Genomic DNA, 21,821 nt, shown 5'->3' with positions numbered 1-21,821 from the left:
TCAATGCCAAAGACTGCTTCTCTCCTCTAATTGTTGCAAATATGACAAAAAAGACACTAAAAATGATAGAAATTATAAATTAATGGTGGCAACAGTAGTGGGATAAGAAGATGAGGGGAATAGATTTAAATAGACTGGAAAATTGGTACATTTTTAAAATGTAAAATGAAATTAAATACTATGAGTACAAATAGGGAAGGAAATAGAGTGGGGGGGTTATAATGAAGAGATAAAAAAAATCTCTTGGGCTTTATAAGTGCAAACAAACAAGGCACATTTTCAAGTCCTGTTTCTCAGATAGCTTCTGCCTCAGGTTGGGCAAAGACCAGATAGGCTACAGAATAATAGAAATAGAACAGAAATGAAAATATGCAAACAATGTGTATTAAAAAAAACAGCAAGTCTATTTCAAATTAGCTGAAACAAATCTAGTAATGAAAACAGTTAAGAGCTTTCTTGACTTTAACAAGCCTCAGTGATTTAATTTGATCTCATTCTTTCAAGGGTTTAAACTGAGTTTAGTCTGAAATTATCTGCATTTATGTATGAAAATGTTCCCCAGTAACAAGACAATATTAAGAACAAACTCCTTGTTTTCTACACAAACACCAAATTTGACAGTCTTCATTGTCAAGGGTGATGACTGAATTTCCAAGGACTGCAGCCAGCGTTGCATATCACTCTAGAAGGACTAGCTTAACCCGTGGGGCCTGCTTTAATATTACACACACTTGCATCGCTCTACAGGCAAGTAGATAATTATTTTTTTAAAACTTTTTTTGTAGTGTCAAATACTCAACACACATACGGCTCCATACAAAATGGTCTTTTCAAAATCAAGCTTTGAAAAATATTATACATTAATATGATTTTCTACTTTTATTGATATTTAAGATTAAGACTGATGTTGGTTTAAAAAAAAAACAACAGAATTTTAACCCTTTAAATGTCATTTTTTTATCATGATGCCACTGTGTTTTTAGATGAAAAACAAAAAACAAAACTATATTTTCAATATACAAAGGAGATGTTTTTTATTTATTTGATTACCACAGCACGTTTTATGCTTTGATGGCTGTGGGATCAAAAATTGCAGTTTGAATGTTTGTTTGTTTTTTTGGTTTGTTTTTTGCACTTAACATTATGAATGTGACAATTATGTTTACACGGTGTATTTTAGTCTGATTGTAGGAGCTGAGCTGGAAACTCCAAGATCAAACAAAAATACACAATCTTGCCAAAACTTAAGGCATATTCGTGAACATAGCCAACATTATCAAAAAAACAAAAAAAACAAAACAAATTAAAAGCACAAATGCGCCAAGTTCCTATAGTAGTCTGAGTGGCACTCCTCACATCTTACAGCAGGTGGCAGTAATGCAACACTAACTGATGCGAGCTGTCTTTAAACCTCACAGCAGAAGAAGAGGACGAAGACATTCATTCTGGATATTGTTTTGTCAAAATATTAAACTTATGGATCGCCTGGCATCTTTTGGAAGTAAGTATCAATAATATTATCATAGTAAACTGTAACCACCGCAGCTTCACACAAAACATCTGGCTCCATTCTCGTTATCTGTTGTTAGCTGCTTAAACTCCACTGCAGCTAGCATTGCTTTGCCAGCGCTAGCATGTAGCACTATTTACATTTCTCATTTGAATGGCGTTATATGTTGTAGCTTAAAATCTCGTGGTTTCTTGATGTATAACTTTCAGGCGCATTACACTATAACACTGAAGTAGTTTAATATTAGTTCAGCTTTCATAAAGAGTCATAGCATAGCTAGCACTGGGGCTAACATAATATGCGGCGGTTTGTTTACAGCCGAACATTCAGGCTTTAGGCCGCTTTGAGAGATCACTGTGCCAATAGCCTTTTCTTGTGTGTAAATGACAACTAATGTTTATATCATAGTGTGCCATATTAGTTTGTAGTGATTAGGTTTAGGTTTATTTGCACGAAGCAAAACAGTAGAAAAACAACATCAAAAGAAGAAAGAGTTGTGCTCCAAAAGACACAATAATCAAATACAAAAGTCTTGTAATCAAGAAAATATATAGATATAACCCCTAACCCTGCATTAACCATCATGTCCATTTTAGATGATCCCTTTGATAAACCACCATGCAGAGGTTGCTCATCTTATCTAACTGAGCCTTACATCAAGTGTGCAGAATGTGGACCATCACCTTTTTTACTCTGCCTCCAGGTGAGCGCCTGACCAACATATACACACAATTTTCTTATAACAGCTCTTTTTTTTGTTATTATTAGACTGAAATTAAATGTTTCTTCCAGTGTTTCACCAGAGGATTTGAATATAAGAAGCATGAAAGTGATCATAAATATGAAATCATGGTAAGTAAAATGATAAATGTGAGAGACACACACACACGCACACACAGACACACACACACACACACACAGAGACAACAGCAACACAATCACACTTTAAATCCCCACTCTTACCTCTTAATGCAGACGTCAGACTTCCCCGTGCTGGAGCCTGGGTGGACGGCACAGGAGGAGATGGCCCTGTTGGAGGCAGTCATGGACTGTGGCTTTGGAAACTGGTGAGTGGGAGCCTGTAATACAGTCTTGGTCAGAGTAAATCTAATTTCCACCAAAATGTTGATGCCCCACTAATGGCTTGTTGAGGCTAAAATATATCTTTACTAAACAATCCACAAATTTGCCTGGAATTCATGTTTCTCCTTGACCTTTCTACCCCATTATTCATGTGACTAGACTCCAATCTGCAGAGCAACGGTGTTCACTTTTTGCACATTTTGATTATTTAGACAGAATATTCTAAGACTGATGCTGTATGTAATTATTTGTTTGATGTAATGTTAAAGAAAACTAAATACAATCGAAATGTTCATCACAAGAGGACAACTACTTCCATGACATCACTCACTCGATGAATTTTCTTAATCTAGTTAATGTGCTGTTCTTTGGTAAAAATGACTTAATGAAAATGTCTTTGGACATGAGAATTTGGGGGCCTAATGAAAGGGTTAAAATTGACCTAACTTGTTGCAGTTTAACATGATTTATGATTAATTCTGTACTATTTTTAAATCATAAAATGGTCTTTGAACATAAGGTGTAAGTCAGCAAAGCGTAATATCCTTTTTATTACAAACAAGGATTTAGAGGGCTTTATTCCTTTCATGGAAACCTTGACTGAAAGGCCCTTACAGTTAGTGTTATGATGAAAAAAATATGTTACAGTCATAGTCCACTGTACTGCTTTATTTTTTAAAAATCCTGAAAACCTCGTGGATTTTAGTCATATACCTTGGCAAATTTTCTTTGAGATGGGGCACCCACTAACTCACCTGGTAGAGCAGGCACTCCATATACAAAGGCTAAATCCTTGCAGCAGCAGCCGCAGGTTTGATTCCAACCTGCAGCCGCTGCTTTATATCATCATCTCTCTCCTCCCCTTTCACTCTAAAAGCTGTTCTATACAATAAAGGCATAAAAGCCTAAAAAAAGTCATCTTTAAAAAAAACTCTTTGAGATATTGTTGCTCACTTACGATTTTTGTTTGTGGTAAATTTCTTCTGCAGGCAAGATGTGGCTTATCAAATGCGCACTAAGACCAAAGAGGAATGCGAGAGCCACTATATGAAGAATTTCATCAACAATCCGCTCTTCTCCTCCACCTTGCTCAGCCTCCGGAAAACAAAAGACTCTCGCTTTGCAGAGGGCGCTATTCCTTTCAAACGTCAGTATCTACTTCATTCAGCCTCCTCATGTTTTCACTAATGTTACAGGAGAAAAAGAACCAGCAAAGTCAGTAAAGTTATTCTGTTCTTACATTTCCACACAAGATAAGCAACTCATTTAATTTTAATTTAGTTCTGTGTTGCCACGCCCCAGCCAGTAGCCCAGTGTGCTTTACTGTTTAACAGTATTAACATTAAGTTTTGAAAATGATAGTAGTGTTGGTTTATGGGCCTCCAGAGCAGCTAGAAGAAAGAATTACTCAAAAAAACAACAAAATAAAAGAACACAAGGTGAAATGAAACTTGAAGCCTGAAAGCCAGTGACAAGTTGAGCAGAAGCAGTTGGTGAGTCAGGATCTTGTCTCAGTTTCTGGAGGGCTTCGCGATTCCATCTGTCACAGTGTTTGAAAGCTTGCCAAACGTTCACTGTCACGTTCACGCAGCACACTTAAACTTGAGGCAGCGCAAACAAACTCTTTACATGACTGCTCTAAGAGGTTTGCAGGGAACTCATTTCTTGTTTTTACGCACAACACAAACAGATGCTTAAATTTCAGTGTGCATATAATGTGTTTCTCTAATATTACAGCCACTGATGATCCCCCTCGGCCCACATTTGACTCTGTGCTGTCTCGGGACATGGCTGGATACATGCCTGCCAGAGCAGACTTCATGGAGGTGAGGGGATACATGTGTCTTCTGCTTAATAATCTGCATGCTAACATATACTGTCAACATTTCAAACAGGTGAAATGGACATTAGATGGTCTATTGTAAAATATTATTGAAAGTCATGCTCTTACTGTTGCTTCTTATTTTTTGCTTTTACTCATGCATTGTTTTCTTGACAGAGTGATCTTATTTGTGATTATTGAATAGCTACATGAGAGCTTGGGAATATATAAATAAAACCAGTAGATGATGAAAATCATTTTTACTGTCCTGGTAGGAGTTTGACAACTATGCAGAATGGGATTTGAAAGACATTGACTTTGTGGATGATGATTCAGACATCCTACGTGGTGAGTAGAATCGAAATAGAAATTTTAAAAATTGTTTTTCATTGACAAAACTGAAGAAAATTGTGTCAACAAAAGCATTTACTCATGTATTATTCTGTTTCAGCACTCAAGCTCTCAGTTGTTGATATATATCATTCAAGATTGAAGGAGAGACAACGTAGGAAAAAGTAGGTCCTTTTTTTAACCCATTAAATTATAAATAAAAAGTATTGATGTATTTGGCGCCATGTAATGACCCCTTTGTGTCAGTAGATGGCACTATATATTGCCTCTTGGAGTCTGATTTCCCACAGATTCTTTATGCTTTCAGGCTGAATAAATGCATGTCATATGAAATTAAGATTTGCAAGGTAAACAACTTTAAACCCTCGATTTGTATCTTCTTAATAATGAATTCCAATTGTAATATATTTATAAGTTCTAATCTAAACTGTATAATTTTTATCTTGAGCACTTTGAAGACACAAGTCCTGGGAGACTGGGATTGTTACAGAGTCAGCAGAGTGATTATAATTGTCATAGTTAAGCCTTTTTTCAGGCTCTCATTAACAGCCACAGGGAGTCATTTAGGTGCCACTTACAAGCTGCGGGAACTTTACTGTTTCTTGGAAATGGAGAAAATGTGCTTGTCTCCTGGTGAACGCTTAGCATGCCAAACTGTGACGTTTTGACCCAGTTTCAGGTCCGCGTCCTCCCTACAGGAGAGTTTAGAGAATGTATTAAAGCCCATAGAATATGTTAGTTGTGGGGAAAAATCAGTATAGCATAGTAATGAGATATTTTGCGTGGCAATATTGGATCTACATATAGATGCCAAGAACTGATTTTGAATTAATAATTATATGAGTTATTAACACTATAAAATAATGTTAACCTACGTTTAATCAATTGCTATTTCAGTCCACTAAATAGCGATGAAAATGATTGAAGTGAGATGAGCAGTCCGGAAAATTTATCTTGCTTGATAAAAACAGATGTTGACAAAGTTTTCCTTTTGAGACATATGATCTGACATAGTTTTAAGTAGAAAAAAATGTAAAAAATTGCAACATATCATAATATATATGTAATATAAATATAAATAATATAAATATTTAAGATCACATCACCTTAGCATCAAGATAATATCGTATTGTGGGTCCCCAGGTAATTCCCATCCTTAGAATATGTTTGCTGCACATTCTCTGCATTTTGATTTCACAAAAAAGTAATGTATGATTTTAACACTTTAAACTACAAGTTTAAATGTATACAATGCAAGCTTTTCCTACAAAAGCAATCTGTAGACCCATGCAAAAGTAATACCACTCCATCATCACTTGTGGCCCACTAGAAGTGTGTGGCGGTCTGATTATCTGCAGAGACTGCCTTCTGCCTGTATTTTGTTTTTAGTTTTCTACTTTAGGGATGTTCTTGTGCCCAGAGCGCAGGCGAGCAGCACGCATCCAAGAGCAAGCTACGGAAATTGCAGATACAGTGCTGACATAAAAATAAATAACAAAAAAATTAAGGTGAAACACCAAGTGGACAAAGCTTGTTCCAAAATGAGGGTAACAGAGTCTTGGGCTGGCTTTCACTTTTAATGCCAATACTGTTTCCAAACAGCAACTGACAATTTCTGCTGAGTGTAGTTTTAAGTTCAAATATTCAGTTTCGGGACATCTTTTGTGCTCTAATGTATGTTTAATTTTAGAGCAGAAACAACAAGTACATAAAACAGTAATTTGATCAGAAGACAAATAGTCTGCCACATTTTTGGTTATGAACTTAGTGTCCATCCCGTTAGTATCTGTGTGGGAAGACTAAATAATAGAAGCATCAGTGAGTAAAATGCGTTACAGTTCAACTGCACTCATACACTACATCCCCCAAAGTGATCCAACAATTAACCCAACAGCCTATAAAAACTGAAGAGTATAATGAAGGTAGGCTGTAATTGAAGGACTGTTGAAATATGTTGAGGGAAGTTTCCCTGATTAAGTGCACTAAACTAGCATAGGTTTTTGGCAGTTGGTCAAACAAAATAAGTAGTTTGAAGAGGAGAGATGAAAATAATGTTTGCCTGGCTAATTTTCTATAAAAAAAAGAGATGTACATTCAAGGTCATCAGTCAGTACACTTTCTAGAGAATCTCCTCCACCGTCAGCCTGTTAGCTGTCACTCCTGTAATGCATCCACTACTAAATCAGCTTAAATGAGTTTGTGCTCCCCGAGCATGCTGGAATGGCACGTCTGGCTGGGGAGGCATGCGTGTTATCTTGTCCCCTCCTCTTTCCAAGAACCTTATTTGATCTCTGTTAGCTTGTAGCTTGAGGGTCTTCTGAGCCATTGACACAGGCTAAGGCCTTTTGCTGTGATGCCTGAACTTAGAGTGCGCTTTGAAAGGGAGCCTGCTACACACCTTTTAAGCGATGTCACTTAAGTCTCAAACTTAATTATTGAACAAAATTCCTGTAGCTGCTGTATGTACAAGACAGATGTGTATATGGGTTTTTCAGTGCCATGATGACTTTAGACTGCAACAGCTAATATAATTGCATATAGATAAATGCCAGGTTTCATTTAGAAGAGAAATTGCAATCGTAATGTTGATTTGCATATTATTAAATCTACATTTTAATCTCTTTCAGGGTAATCCGAGACCACGGACTGATCAACCTGCGCAAATTCCAGAGTGAGTCCTCTTGTGAAACTCAGCCGGCCTCTGCTGTGGCAGTATTCATAGCAACTCAGGGAGGCATCTGATATCTAGCAGCCAAATCGCTGCTGAGCGTTTCTATGGATGCATGCAAACAACCCCGGTGTAATAACCACCGTTAACCTCCGTGGCCCCTCGGGTAGCTGAAGTGTGGCAACTGACGGAGCTTGTATTTACGATCAAGGCTGGGAATAGTCTGTGTGCCAGAGTGTGCCACGGCATAATTGCTTCAACGTGAATAGATCCCCATGCGATGAGCGCTGCTGCCATAATGACTGAAATGCAGGTGGGGGGGCTTCATTTTATTGATCCACCTGTCACAGGTTGGATTTCAGCGAGCTCAGTAACGTAATTCTTTGCATCTCTTGGGTGTTTGCATTAGAGGTCAGACAGACGGCGAGGGGCTGTCTTTTTTTTAAAAACACTCCGCCCGCCCACCCAGCCCATTGTTATATCTCCACGTGTTGCACTGTGAAATTGGCTGTGGTTTGGGAGTTGAAGAGTTCTCCCCTTATGTTTTATTTATGTATCCTCCAGCCTCCAGTTAGCCCTCCTACCTTTTTTCCCTCCATTCTCTTATCTCCCCAGTCTTTCAAGACAAAAGGGAACTCAGTAGCTGTAGAGCTGCAGACTGGTTGTCATGGAGACTGTCAAAGACTGTGTGTTTCTGCAGTGTGTGAGTGTGTGAGTGTTCATGTGTGTGTCACATGCAATAATAGAGGCAGTATCTGAGCCCGGGAGGCTCACAGTATCATGTCTCAGTGAGTGCTGGAGGCAGATTGACCAGCGTTGTTGTTTTAGGACAGCAGTGTGTCTGACGTCTTGTAAAAGCTTGTTGCATTAAAGGGATAGCTCAGATTTTTTAAAGTAGGGTTGTCTGAGGTACTTTTCCAAAGTCAGATTATTACGTATAATAGATATCTGTCAGCACGCCCTCAGTTAGGAAAAGCAGGCTGCTGTCTGACACAGAAGCTAAGCAATGTCCTGCTATGGACAAGGGTCAGCAACAAAAACCTAAAAAAGCCCCCCCCCCCCAAAAAAAAAATATTTTAAATGTATGCTATATTGAGTGTATTTTCATCTTCTTTACCTTACTGTTTGACAGCCTTTTTTGGGGGGGAAAGCCATTAATCACATCAGCTCCTCACCTATGCTTTCATCTAGGCCACCAGAATCCATTAAGAAAAACAGTAATTTTAGCTCGCTGAATACTGGAGCTGCTGGTCTACTGCTGCTTCAGGCAGTTAGTTTGTGTCATTGTATAACTTTGGTGAATCTGAACCAAACCTTTTAAACACAAAAGTTATTTATTAAAACAAACAAACAAACCGATTGAAGCAGCAGTAGACCAGCAGCTCGTGTTCAGCGATGTTAAATCACTGTTTTTTTCATTATTAATGATTTTCTAATCGACAGACTAGAAAGGTGTTTCAGACTATTACACTGGGTTTTTTTTTTTTTTTTTCAATGAAATCTGGCTTCAAAGAGAGCAAAATAAGGCTTAATTTTCCTGTTCAGAATCCCTGTCTGACATTAAGGTAAATCAGTAAAAATACTTTCAACATACTTTCATCACTTAAACTGATAATGATCTATTTAGGTGGAACATTTTTAAGGTGGCTTAAAGCAGTACATTGCTTAGCTTCCATGTTTGACTACTTTAAGCTTCTCTAAACTGGAGCGTGCCGACTGACATCTACTCTTTGTGACATACTGTCTACGAATAAGTATTTAATATAACACCGCTTCAAAAAAACCTTAACTATCCCTTTAAATGATTCAGGCCTGTGTTGCTTTGTTTGCAGTCAGTGTTTGTTTGCAACCACCCAGAAGTCCAGTGTTGATGTCTCCTTAGAGATGACATTGTCCTGCACGTTCGCAGCTGTTTAAGAGCATGATTTCATGCGTTTGGCCTGACATGGCAGCTGCTCATTAGCGCTCGCATGCAGGAGTCTGATGAAGCAAGTTGACCGACACACAGCCACTCCTCTCACACCCACGCAACAGCTTTCCTCTCTGGCTGTGACACTTGTTTGTTACTCAGCAACACGGGTGCTGCTTTGAGATGAATACAACAAGCTCTTCAGAGTTTGCATGCTTGTGGAGTGAGTTAAGTGGCAGTAGCTAAAAGTCTTTGAAGCAAATTGCGGGAGGGGTGGGTGTCTCTTTTTGATGCAGAAAGGTTGCGGGATCTGATATTTTAGCACATTTTTCTTGTACTCTTCAATCCGGCTCGAAATTACAAAAAGCGAACCAATCGAAAAGCAAGACTAAATTTGGAAAACCTGGCTCTGATTAAGGCTTACACTAAAATGGCTGCAATTTGCAATTAAACTGAAATCTCTGTGCCAGTTTTGGATGTTGGATAACTTGCAAAACATGATTAGATGTCAGGGTAAACCATTAGCCACAAGTTCCACACAGTTAAACAGTGGCAGTTCTTGTTCTCTTTTAGACAAATATCATTCTGAAACAATGTTCAGTAATTTATCAGGAAGAATCAGACTTTATACACCAAGTACACCATCAGTACAACAAAAGAGAGAAATGTGAGAATTTAAGAATAAGGAACTTTATGTTGGAATTTAAAGTGTGTAAGAGAAACTAATGTGTGTGTAGATTATTTGTTCATACTAGGGCTGCACAATATTAGTAAAATATGCGATATGTGGTAACATGGTTAATATCATGAATACGATATTACTCAGTAGATATTACTAGATAGTAGTGATAGTTACATTTAAAGTGCTGCTCTCTACTGACACTCTCTTTTAACTAACTCAAAAAATCCCTGACGTCGCAGTCTTTCACAATGTGTTTATCACACAAGTTGACATTGCAATGATGATGAAATATAATCTTTACTGCAGCCCTGGTTTAAATACAAACAAACAGGGTTTGAGCCTGGTTGGCTGGTTAACATTGGCATTTTAGCATGCTGACCTTTAGCTCAAAGCTCCAATGGGCCTAAGTTCAGCCTCCCAGAGCCGCTAGCATGGCTGAAAACTCTTTAGGCTTGTAAAAAGTTAGTTTGGATTGTATGTTTTTGCTGTTTAAAAAGACCCGCAGTGATGAATCTATTGCTCAACAAAAAATATTTAGTTTGCTGACTGTTGCATCATAATCTAGCTATGAGTTTGTAAAGGGAATGTGGTTCTGTTTTAAATGTTAAATGTACAGTGTGCAACGATACCAGAAATAAATTAACATGTCTAGATCCATATAATTTGTCTATAACTCCACAGATGGCAGCCTCAGGAGATCATAATTTAGTGCTCAGAATGACTGAGATAACAGATGCAAGTACTATTTACATACATATGATTCCATTGTTGATTCAGAGCTAGTGATGAAGTAGACCGTGCACTTTGTGGGAAATCAGGTAAACAGAAAGAAACTAAATAACGGCACCTCTTCCTCAAATGCAATAAAAATTACATGAACTATTGATGCGTAAAAGTATCTAAGGGGGTGGATTTTTCTTTCATACATCTGTGTTATATTTGTTTGTATCCTCTGCCCACTCACTTCTCTCTCTTTCGCTTTCTCAGTGCTGGAGCGATGCTACCCAAAGGAGGTGCAGGAGCTGAATGACGTCATGAGACGATTTGCCAGAGTGGTTGGACCGATTGAACATGACAAATTCATCGAAAGTCATGCACGTTAGTATCTGGCTGAGTACACATGGATAAGCTCTGAGAGTCAATCACAAATATAGAGAATTAATTTTACCAGTTCTTGCCTTGACATAACTGAATGATTGTTGCTTCAAATTCGATGTTTTTTATGTATTCTTTTAGGGGATACATTTGTTTGCACAAAAGGGCAACAAATTAAAGAAAGAACCAACACTGTGACCCTCCAAAACAGCTTGAATGCTGCTTGTTATACATTCTCCCAGTTTCCAAATCTCATTTATAAGTAACATAACTTCACTTGGAGTTTTGCTGACGGTGAAGAATGCTGCCCAGTTGTTTCTTTTGCTCACTTATTTAGTGTTTTTCCTGAAAGTAAAGGTTTGCCATTTTGGGGCAAAAAAGGCTCATTTGTGGTGGAGAGTTAGATTAGAAGATAGATACCACCGTTATGCTGCCTTTAAATGTTTTGCTAATGTTTTCAAAAATGGCAGAGGCTTTGGAAATGTATATTTGGATTGATGGTGCACTGACATTTCCTTATTTCAGTCTAAGAGTTTTTCCTCCCAGCTATATGTGTCATCTACATAATTATGGTAACATATTTTGTTGTTTTTCATAATCAGAGCCAATGGAAACATGTAGATGTTAAACAGAAGAGGTCCCATTATGGACCCATGGGGAACTCCGTTTGTCATTTTTGTCCATTCAGATATATAATTAGCCATAGACGAACTTAAACACACCTGCCCTGCCTAATCATATGTTGTCTTAGAAAATGTTGATATTCCAGACTCATCTTTTTCTACTGTCATTATGCTTTTGCATGTTCTGTATAAAGTTATCTTGCTAAATTGTTAGCCTGGATGGCTTCTAGATGCCCACAGTAGCATCCATGTTGCCATGTTGCCTAGCAGTGGTGTACATGATTTCCCATGCCATAACCATGAGCTCCTGAGCTCCATTTGTAGGTGGCATTATACCTTGAGAATACTATCAAACTCTCTGTAAATAACTCTATATGTGTGTTTTTGTTGTTTTGTTTTTGTTATGTCAAACTTTTTCTTTCAAAAGTGTCAACACTGGTCAGCTACATGCAGACTGTACGTGCATGAGTAGATATCTATGGCTTGAAATTTGTATGAACTTTTGGTTCAAAATGCTTGTTCATTGAGACTGGTGAGACTTGAGCTGCGGCTGTGAGAGACAGAGTTCAGGTAGCTGTCTTTGTACCAGTATGTTCAAATTTGCCTTCATCTCCTTCTCTTTGCAGTGGAGTTTGAGCTGAGGAGAGAGATCCGCAGGCTGCAGGAGTACAGAAAAGCAGGGATCAAGTCTTTCTGCAGTAAGTCTGCTTTGACCTTTTCACTCTTGTGTTCAACAAAACTTCATCTGAAAAGTTGCGCGCTTAAGCAAGGAAAATGTATTTCTATTCAGATTTGAGCTGAAGTCCCTATTTTGAGTTTGGTTTTGAACTGTTTCAATTATTATTTGCCGCAGCACAGTGTATCAGGTCTTTGGATCATTTTTGGGTACCATAATGTTTGGCTAGTTTGTTGATGCATGGCACACAGAGGTACTGAATATTTTATTGAGTTGCTATATCAGCTACTCTTGGACTGATAGAGAACCGCTGGCCAAATAATTAAAAGGCTTGAATATGTCCTTTTACATAATTAATTATTTCAGTAAATGAATCCTCAGTAATTCATTCGAAGCAACGTTTTCTTACCTGGAAACTGCCCATTATCACTTTTAAAGCATTAGGCCTTAAAAAATTCTCTATTCTTTCAAAATAATTTGTGACTAATTTTAGGGTAATTTTCTTGACAACTTTTCCTAATTTCTTGCAATATGCGAGCTATCTCTTGCCAATTTGCTGATTGTCCTCTTCCCAAGTATTTGAAAGAAATCAAACCAGTTTGTTCAGTTTTAAAACGTTAAAAAGGCAGTACAAGAAGACTTGTGTTGATTTCGAAGGGTTAACTATGAAAACATACATTTAAGTGTTTTTTTTTTTTTTGTTTGTCCATATAGCCAGTTTGCCAATGATTTCTTATAACACTTGGTTTGAAGTGTGTCAGAAAACTGCTTTATGTGAATGTTCAGAATGGAGGTGTAAGGGCTAAGTGTTCAGGACAAGGGGTGTATTGGGATTGGACCTCAGTCACTATCCTAGCCACATCCCCCCTCATGATATCTCTGCTGACCTTTCTGTGCACCCAACTTTCAGGTGCCAAGGTGTACGAGCGGGTGAAGCGGATGCGGGAGGAGGAGCGGAGGAAGAGGACCATGTTGTGTGATGTGCTGCAGTACATCCAGGATGGCAGAGCCTGCCAGCAGTGGCTCAGCAAACAGGCTGCAATGTGAGACTTCCTGCTTGTTATCCAGGGTGTAATAGAAAGGGATGGCGAAGTCGCGCTCCCTGGAGATGCTGACCTCCGTCATCACACTGAGCACCAGCCGTGCTGAGACGAGCAGGGCAGACGTTTATGTTACTGAGCATCCCACTTCAACTTCAGTCTCTTCGGTATTTTTAGTCTTTTTAATGTGCCGCTGCTCTTGTTTTTTTCCATCCAAGGCAATTTCTCTGGGTGGTATCCAAGCTCTTCTAATTATTCCACCCTTTAAAAAATCTTGAATGCAGTGATTCATCTTTTTTGGATGATGATCCTGGAGTGAGAATAGTGAACAAAGCCCAGAAATGCTGTGTGTAAGTGGGACATGTGTGTGTGTGTGTGTATGTGTGTGTGTGTGTGTATATATAAATAAGCTTGTAGAGTTGCTAACACTTTTCTTTCTGATTACAGAGATGCTGGCATCACTCCAGCTGTCACAACAATCACGGTGTCAGGTACGAAGCTCCTCTCCACCTTTCCCTCTGTACTCCCTCCTCTCTGCAGTTTTGGCATGGCCCCAGGCACAGTCACATTAATGCAGACGCTCCTCCATAAATACACTCGAAAAATAGGCCCTACATGCATATTTATCTTCCAGTTTTTCCCTTTCAAATTAGCTGCCTCTCCTTAACCTCCAGAGCAAAAATGGGACACACACTCCCACACGGCTATATTTACACAATTTGCACACCGTAAATATTTGTTCCCCTGTCTCCTCCAAGCAAATAAGTTAGCTGCATGTGGTCAGTAATTTTTTGGTTTTGTCTAGTTTGACGTTTGTGTGTACTACGTACACATTAACTAAATATATTATTACTATTTATTTGTTAATATTATTGTTTAATCTGTTGAGTATCTATAAGTTAAATTTAGTCCGGTTATGCCAAGTTAAGGTTATTGGGTTGTTTTTGTTGGAGGCATGTTTTTGGGTTGTTTGTCCATCCCATTCTTGTAAATGTGAGAACGTTGTAGGAATTTCTTGAAATTTAGCACAAATGATTACTTGGACAGCATTGATAAGATTAATTTTGATGGCTTAGGCCTTGCATTTATCTCCTTCTCCTTAACAGGATATCTCAAGAGCATCTTAAGAAAGTTTCCTTAAATTTGGCACAAATGCCCACTTTGAGTCAAGCATGAACTGATAAGTATTTAGTAGTCAAAGGACACTGTGACCTTACAAAACATGTGTTTGGGCCATAACTCGAGTTCATTCACTAATTATGATACAAATTCACACAAATGGCTAATAGGATAAGGTGGTGACATTTTATATCTAAAATGAAAAAAGTCAACTTCACTCTGACATCATAATGGAACACAAAAACACTTTTCTGGCCAAAGATTTAACATCCTTTCTCAGGAACAGAAGGGGAGAGATTTGGTTAGATTCGGACTTGGTGGCACTAATCTTGGAAGTCCACCTTGAAACTGTGATGATTGTATTGATCTTCTGTGCTGCCAGGTTGAAAATGTGTGTGAAGCATTTATGTTTTCACAGATGTGGATGTAACTGCAAGTACGTGGAGAGATACAACTGTGTGGCGTTAAGTGTAGTTTGGAAATAATACACCTTTTATTATACTCTGAAACATTTTTTCTGGCATCTGCCTCCCACCGCCTTCCCTAGCTTCTCTGGTCAGTCCTCCCCACCCTGTGATTATGTTGATTACAGCTCAGACCAACACTGGGGTGCTGCATGTATGTTTGACTGTTTAATTTCTGCTCCACAGCAACAGGTAGGCGGAGTGCCCCTCCTCTCAACCTGACTGGGCTGCCAGGAACAGAGAAACTCAACGAGCGGGAGAAAGAGGTGAGCTCTCTCTTATCTGTGCCTAAAGGGTCATACAGAAAATTCCCAGTTGGCTCCAACTGAAATACTTTGCTTGATGTTTTGACTGACTACGTCTAAAAAGAAAACAGTTTATACTGTTCTATAACACGAGGCTAAAAATCTATCCTATATGCCTTTAAGGGAGGATCATGCAGTAATAGATGGAGACATATTGACAGTTTATTATGTATTGCACAGGTTTCGCTGAGGTCACAGTCAGTTAAGCATGAAAGACTCCCGCCTCTTGAAAGCAGCTGTAAAAATAGGCAAGGTGATAATGTCAGGTACCCAACAAGAACTAAAGCACCTTTCCCACTGCACCAAAAACCCACTTAATACCCACTAACATCTGACTTTTTAAATTGAGTATTCACTCCCGGGTTAAATGACTCTATTATGACTCTACTATTTATCAGCTCCGGCTTCTATCGGCAGTGATGGAAATACAACACCTAAGTGGACATGCTAAGTTTAGCTCCTTTGCCAGTGCAATGCAACGACAGGCTGCCACAAATCAAAACAGTGCATAAACATTGTTCCAAATAGTTATGCACCGAGTTTGAAAGAGAACAAGTAACAGATATAAAAACCAATGTGACATTTTCACTGACCTTCATGCTTCTTCATACTGTTCAATAACCTGTCGAACATAACTCAACATGAAAGAAAAAAAAAACACAAAAAGGCATACTGGTCTGTTGCAGAGCTGTGTACACAACTCTGGTCTACTGACAATGGAAAAGGGGGTAAAAGGGTCTACAGCCTTGCTGCGGGGCTAAATGCTAACATCACTATTTAAGCATGAGTGTAGTGACAAAGCTAACTTTCTGATAAGGAGCAGGTATTATGTTTACCATGTTCACCATCTGAGTTTAGCATGATTACCATTGATAATAAACACTAAACAGACTTGAAGGTATTAGGTCATAATCCAAAATATTGGACATATTGAAATTTTGATCTGATAATGGCCCTAGATAAAAGTCAGAGGATCACCAAAATTAGCATTCTTCGGGGATTATGAATATCAGTACAAAATTCCATGGCAGAACATCTAATAATTGTCGAGATATTTTAGTCTGGACCAAAGTGGCTGAGCAACCAGCAGACAGACATGTAGCCGTGATGTTCAGATTGTCTGATTCATGGAATTTCCCAAATTTTGGTGAGCAGGTATAGCTGACCCGCCCACCCATTATATGACTCCTCCACAATACCTACACAATGCTAAGTTAGCTATTAGTTAGCTATAACGTTTTTAGGTCACAAGGGAGGCAGTTAAGGCTGGATTTGGGATAAAATGCAGCACTTGAGTGAGTGCTACAGGGACCAGGCAAATAAAATTACTTAAAATATTCTGTATAAAAACCATAAACATTATCTGAGATCCATTAAAATGACTTTAGTCCACTTGCTTAGGAGGGGCAAAGGAAGGATTAGTTTGATTTAGGCTCATACGGCTTTGCTATGTACATTCATTGAAATCGAGCAATAATATAACAATTTAAGAAAATCAATCTTTTATTTATGAAAAGATCTAGGGTAGATTGGGGTAAGGGTTACATCTCGTTACTTATATGGTGAATCACTTTTTCATTTCTAATGGATAATTGCTCAGTTTGGCCAGATTTTTTCACTACAGTGTTGTGTGGAAGTCAGGTGTTTGTCTTATACCAGTGGTTGGTGCGATTTATAAGGATTAGTATGTAAACTATAAATGTACTGTGACTGCAGTTATACAGGTCTTAACCTCCCTGTATTCTACCAGTGTTTGTAAAGCACAAGCACTTTGTTTGAAGCCTGCTGAGGCCTTTTATGAGACATTGTGTATGTTTTTTAAATGTCTCTTACAAACCCTTGTATTTTTTTTGTGCTTGTAGTTATGCCAGGTGGTGCGTCTGGTGCCGGGGGCCTACCTGGAATACAAGCAGGCCTTGCTAAATGAGTGCAGACGGCAGGGCGGGCTGCGTCTGGCACAGGCCCGAGCGCTGATCAAGATCGACGTCAACAAGACACGCAAAATCTACGATTTCCTGATCAAAGAGGGATACATAACTAAGGCCTAGGAACATTTGATTGGACCACGGAGGAGATTGTGGTTAGTGGTTCATTGTTTTCTAATCTTGTAACATGTTGTGTTTTTGTAAGAGGTTCACATTTTAGCTGCTGATTTGAAATTTTGTAACTTTTGCGAGGTCTGTTTGTGTTGTGAAGTTTAATATGTATTAAAATAGTTTGTATAATTCTGTCAGAAGAACAGTCATACTAATATGGAGATGTATTTATTTCTCCTGTCATAAAATGTTTATGAAAAAAACGGATGTGTTTGTTGACATTTTAATTTGCACTAAAGCAGCCGTGTTTGACGAAAATGTTATGGAACACTTAATTTTGCAGGTCCCGTTTTTACCTTTAAATGAACTTAAGTGCAGTTGTTAATTAATAGGACATTTTATAAAAAAAAACACCATTGTAATTTTGCACTAATTATTAGGGTAATTAATTATTTCCAGTTAATCCAAAGTCTAATCTCAGACTCTTTTACCGTGCTTAACTGAACAAGCAAAACTGACATTTGTCCACAGGCAAACATATGATTCAGTATATATGGAGTATAAAGTCTCAAATAATAAATTAATATTTAGTGGAGTTTAAATTGAGCTTTTATTTTAAGAAATTCTCACTTGAATCATCAAGCGTTCATAAACTTAACTAATTAGTATTTTCTCTGTCATTCGTGCCAAAACAAAAAGTTCTTAACAAACTTTCGTTAAAATGATTTAAGAAGTTACAGCCCCGGTAACATAAAGTGCTATTAATTGTTTTGAAGTCAGACTTGGTTAGTAAACTGCCCAAATGATCTCATTGTAGCTGATACAATCAAGTAGGAGAGTCAATGGATATGGATCAGTGAACTGAAAATATATTGATTATCTGTATCTCTAACAACTGTTTAAAATTCAATAACAAGTTGCATGAAATACAGTTTTGTGGATTCAGGTCAACAATCACACCTTTAAATATCTGAAAATGTAGTTGGAATTCAAAATCCTAAATTTCAGTGTGATCAGTGCTGAGCTGACCGTTTTGTCAGCATTTTTGAACGCTGACACACAGTGACACAGACAGTTAGAATCATCAGTGACTCGATCTTTTCTGTCTCCATCTGTGGATGTGTTCGCTTGGTGTGACGTGGGAGAAGTGTGATGAATCTAACACCGGTAGGAGGCCACCAGCCTCCGACAGGCTTATCTGAGCAGAGAGCAGCTGCAGCATCAACCTCAGTTAACGGCCTGATTATAACGGCAGATTCAACCTTTGATGATAAGGGTGAGACGACCGCGGAGAAGCGTCTGAGCTGAATTACTAAAACTCAGGGACTGAATCTGGATTTAAGAGGATGCGAGAGAAAAGAAATTCAGATTTTTTTTTTTTTTTCTAACGCCCACGTGTCTTATCAAATCAAGACTCCACAACGAACGAGAAGCAGCATAGTTAAATTTCTCCTTTCACTTCTGCTCATTTCACAGGATACAGTTTTCCTCGTGTCACACTTGACGTCTTTACCCGAGAAATCAGCTCCAGCCAGCCTCAACAGCCCAGGCTTTGATCTATCCTCTCTCCCTTTTTACGTCCTGTTTAAAGCTTGAGCTCTTATGACTGCAAATAGTGGCAGTTGGTGTTCGGTCTGCAGTGAAAGCAGATGAACAAATGTGACCTGAATTTTCTGGATTCAAATGTGAGGCACTACAATCAGAGCAAACTGACTGAGAAGTCGTCTATATCACTGACGATGAAGCCATTAAGCTTTTTATTTTATTTAAAACACTTCAATATAGTAATATATAAAACTAAAATCAGTTTGCCTGATGAGCTGCAGCCTACTTGTAGTAGAGTGGAGGTTTCTGACAATACATCACTTGCTTGCAAAATGTATGAAAAGAGAAAACATTTTTAAAGGGTGAAACTGTAGCAACACTTCTGCTTTTAAGAGCAACTTTATAGTGAGACAAACACATTTCTGGTTGTGGTTTCATCAAGTCATCACAGGCCCCCAGGAAGAGTGCTGGGCTTTGAAGTCAATTTTCATAGAGCCAAACAGCGGAATTACAGCCCCCGAGTTTGTCACGTGATGCCATGGGGCCAAAAAAGATTTTTTCCCATAGACTTGGAAAAAGATGTTTTTAAATCAGTGGATACATTTTTTGAGCGTGTCAAACAGGAACTTGCAGGCGAGGCCAGCGGAAGAGACAATATTGCCCATATTCAGTGTTAAACACATCCAACTGTGATGTCACTGTGTGCTGAATGACCGTTGTATAGTCATGTTGCATTTGACCAGTCATATTCCTAATGTAATCACAGGGGATTAATTAGAGGTGATTAATTAGAGCTAATTAAACCCAGCGTTGGTCCACAGTGAAATTGCTGTTAATCCTAATGAGGTTTAGTGGAGTTTTAACCCATGCAGCAAATTTATTAAACCATCAAAATCTGTCTACTTGATGTAAATCCCCTTATTGTAGGATTCGAAATTGATTTTGATATTTGTTTTTAAAAAAGTTCACAAAAGCATGTACATCTAGATGACAAAAAAGGCTAGGTGTGGGATAAGAGATAATAATTATTAATATATAGTTAGTTATTATAATTTTTTTTTCCACAATATATTCAGGTTGTTTAGATTGACCTTCAGTGTCATTTAATTTGACAAACAGATCTTTTTCACACAATATTCAGGTTTTTCCGAGTGACTCTAGGTACGTTACTCGAGTTTTTTTTTTATCTAAAACCAGTGTTATTCACGTAATTTTTGTAGGGATTTTCCAGTACTGTACACTGGGCCTATGTGTATATATGTAGATATTTATATTTATCTGCATGTACATATACACATTTTTGCATTTTCATCTCTTTTTTTTTGTCATCACATGTCTTATCCACATTTTGTAAAATGTTATCTGTTAATGTATTCATGAATGGGAACCTGGGTACCAGGTGACCTGTCTGGTGACCAGTCAGATGACCTGTTGTGGTAGTTTTTGAAGGTGTGTGTGCATTGTTCACTTGTGTGATGAGCAGCATGTAGCTTGACACGCCACCTTGGTAGTAATTATATTAAATATTTATGGGAGCATAATCAAGTGTGTGGATATGCGCTTTATACCTAGCTCTAACCGATCATAGTGCAGAGAAAAGCTCGGGTTAAATATATATTATTGCATGCTGCACACTCTGGCTCTTTCGTACCATCTCTTGCTTAAATATCAGCTACTTCAGCTCTGGAGGCCACATGGAGCTAAGTGTTATATTGTCCTAGACAGCTTTATTTCTTTCTTCAAGGACGTGTGTGTTTCAGTCTGGGACTTTGTATCTCCTCTGACTCAAGGAGAGTGATGTGAATGAAGACAACACCAGAAGCTGACACAAGGTGTTTTTAAGACATTCATCAAGTGTAGTGAAAGATGATTGAGTCACGAGTTAATCAGCCTTTTTTTTTCATGCTGGACTGATCACATATTTATTGAGCGTACAGTATATGTCTTTTTCTGGCAGTCAGTGTAAGTCAGACTCCTCACCTATTTCACCCGGCACATGTCGTGTCATGGCCCTCTATCCGTTACTGTAGAGTCTGTGCTGTTGTGGCAGGGGCAGCAGATGGAGCAGATGTTAGTGTCAATCCTCGGCATGTGTGCAGAGATGCAACATTTCTCAACACACCCACACACCTCTCTTCTCTGATGCTGTCTTCTCTATTTGCCTCCTGCTCTCTGCTGCTCTCTGACTCTCCGTGAAGTTAAATTGATGCTGACTTCCTTTAAGAGGAAACTCATGTATCGGTGTTGATCTAATAAACATCAGAAATGGAGAGAAAGGCCCAAACATACTGGCAGGTTGCAAATGTGTATCCTTGGTATTTTAAAATCTGTAACGCACATTAGAGAGCTCAATAAATCAGGATAATGTGGCTTAACAGCGATCTGCATCGGGATTAATTATTTTACATCATTAAATTATTTGATTATTAGGACTCTACTTTTAATTAAACATTTTAGACAAGACGCACTTCCTGTTTTGGGATGAAGAAACATTTTTGTCATGGCAATGTGAAGGATATGACATTGTTATTTTTATTTTTATTTATTTTTTTTTTTTTGTTACTTAAAATTGAAACTTTTATATCCATATAGGGAGCAGGTCCTCGTCCACGAAGTTCGCCATGTTGAAACGCCATGTTTCTACAGTAGACCAGAGGAGATAAACCAAACCAAACACTGTCTCTAGATGGGGGCATTTGGGTTTTTGCATCAGCAACTATAATTAGCAGCCCCTTAACTACAAGCAGTGTTGAAAATACAGTCTTTCTTTTTTTAACATGAAATAGCTTTTTTCAGTGTTTTCATCGGTTTCAATCACCTGGTCTGTTTGTTTTGGAGAGGAGCAGGCCTTTAGGAATAATGTGGCTCCCAGTAAAAATGAACACTGGTGGAA

The 21,821-nt window shown here is 38.3% G+C and overlaps 1 protein-coding gene across 1 annotated transcript; it reads left to right on the top strand.

The window, feature by feature from the left end:
- The first annotated feature begins 1,354 nt into the window (after nt 1-1,354).
- tada2a (transcriptional adaptor 2A) lies at nt 1,355-21,309 on the top strand. The gene is made up of 15 exons (XM_042486792.2): nt 1,355-1,501; nt 2,107-2,213; nt 2,303-2,362; nt 2,486-2,577; nt 3,583-3,740; nt 4,331-4,419; nt 4,691-4,763; nt 4,867-4,930; nt 7,394-7,437; nt 11,013-11,123; nt 12,370-12,441; nt 13,330-13,462; nt 13,907-13,950; nt 15,229-15,308; nt 17,210-21,309. The coding sequence occupies exons 1-15, from the start codon at nt 1,393-1,395 to the stop codon at nt 17,393-17,395; spliced, it is 1,422 nt and encodes a 473-aa protein (XP_042342726.1). The 5' UTR covers nt 1,355-1,392; the 3' UTR covers nt 17,396-21,309.
- The last annotated feature ends 512 nt before the right edge of the window (nt 21,310-21,821 follow it).

This window comes from Plectropomus leopardus, chromosome 6 (genome assembly GCF_026936395.1).
Source record: "Plectropomus leopardus strain MGB_pleo_1.0 chromosome 6, ASM2693639v1, whole genome shotgun sequence".
NCBI lineage: Eukaryota > Metazoa > Chordata > Actinopteri > Perciformes > Serranidae > Plectropomus > Plectropomus leopardus.
Note: the sequence above shows the minus strand (reverse complement) of the source record. Positions and strands in the feature narration are given on the sequence as shown.

Bases quoted from the DNA above. Each gene is read 5' to 3' on its own strand.
- tada2a (XM_042486792.2), top strand. From the start codon at position 1,393: ATGCGAGCTGTCTTTAAACCTCACAGCAGAAGAAGAGGACGAAGACAT. The intron at 4,420-4,690 runs GTGAGGGGATAC...CTGTCCTGGTAG, and splicing joins CCAGAGCAGACTTCATGGAG to GAGTTTGACAACTATGCAGA. The intron at 13,951-15,228 runs GTACGAAGCTCC...TCTGCTCCACAG, and splicing joins CACAACAATCACGGTGTCAG to CAACAGGTAGGCGGAGTGCC.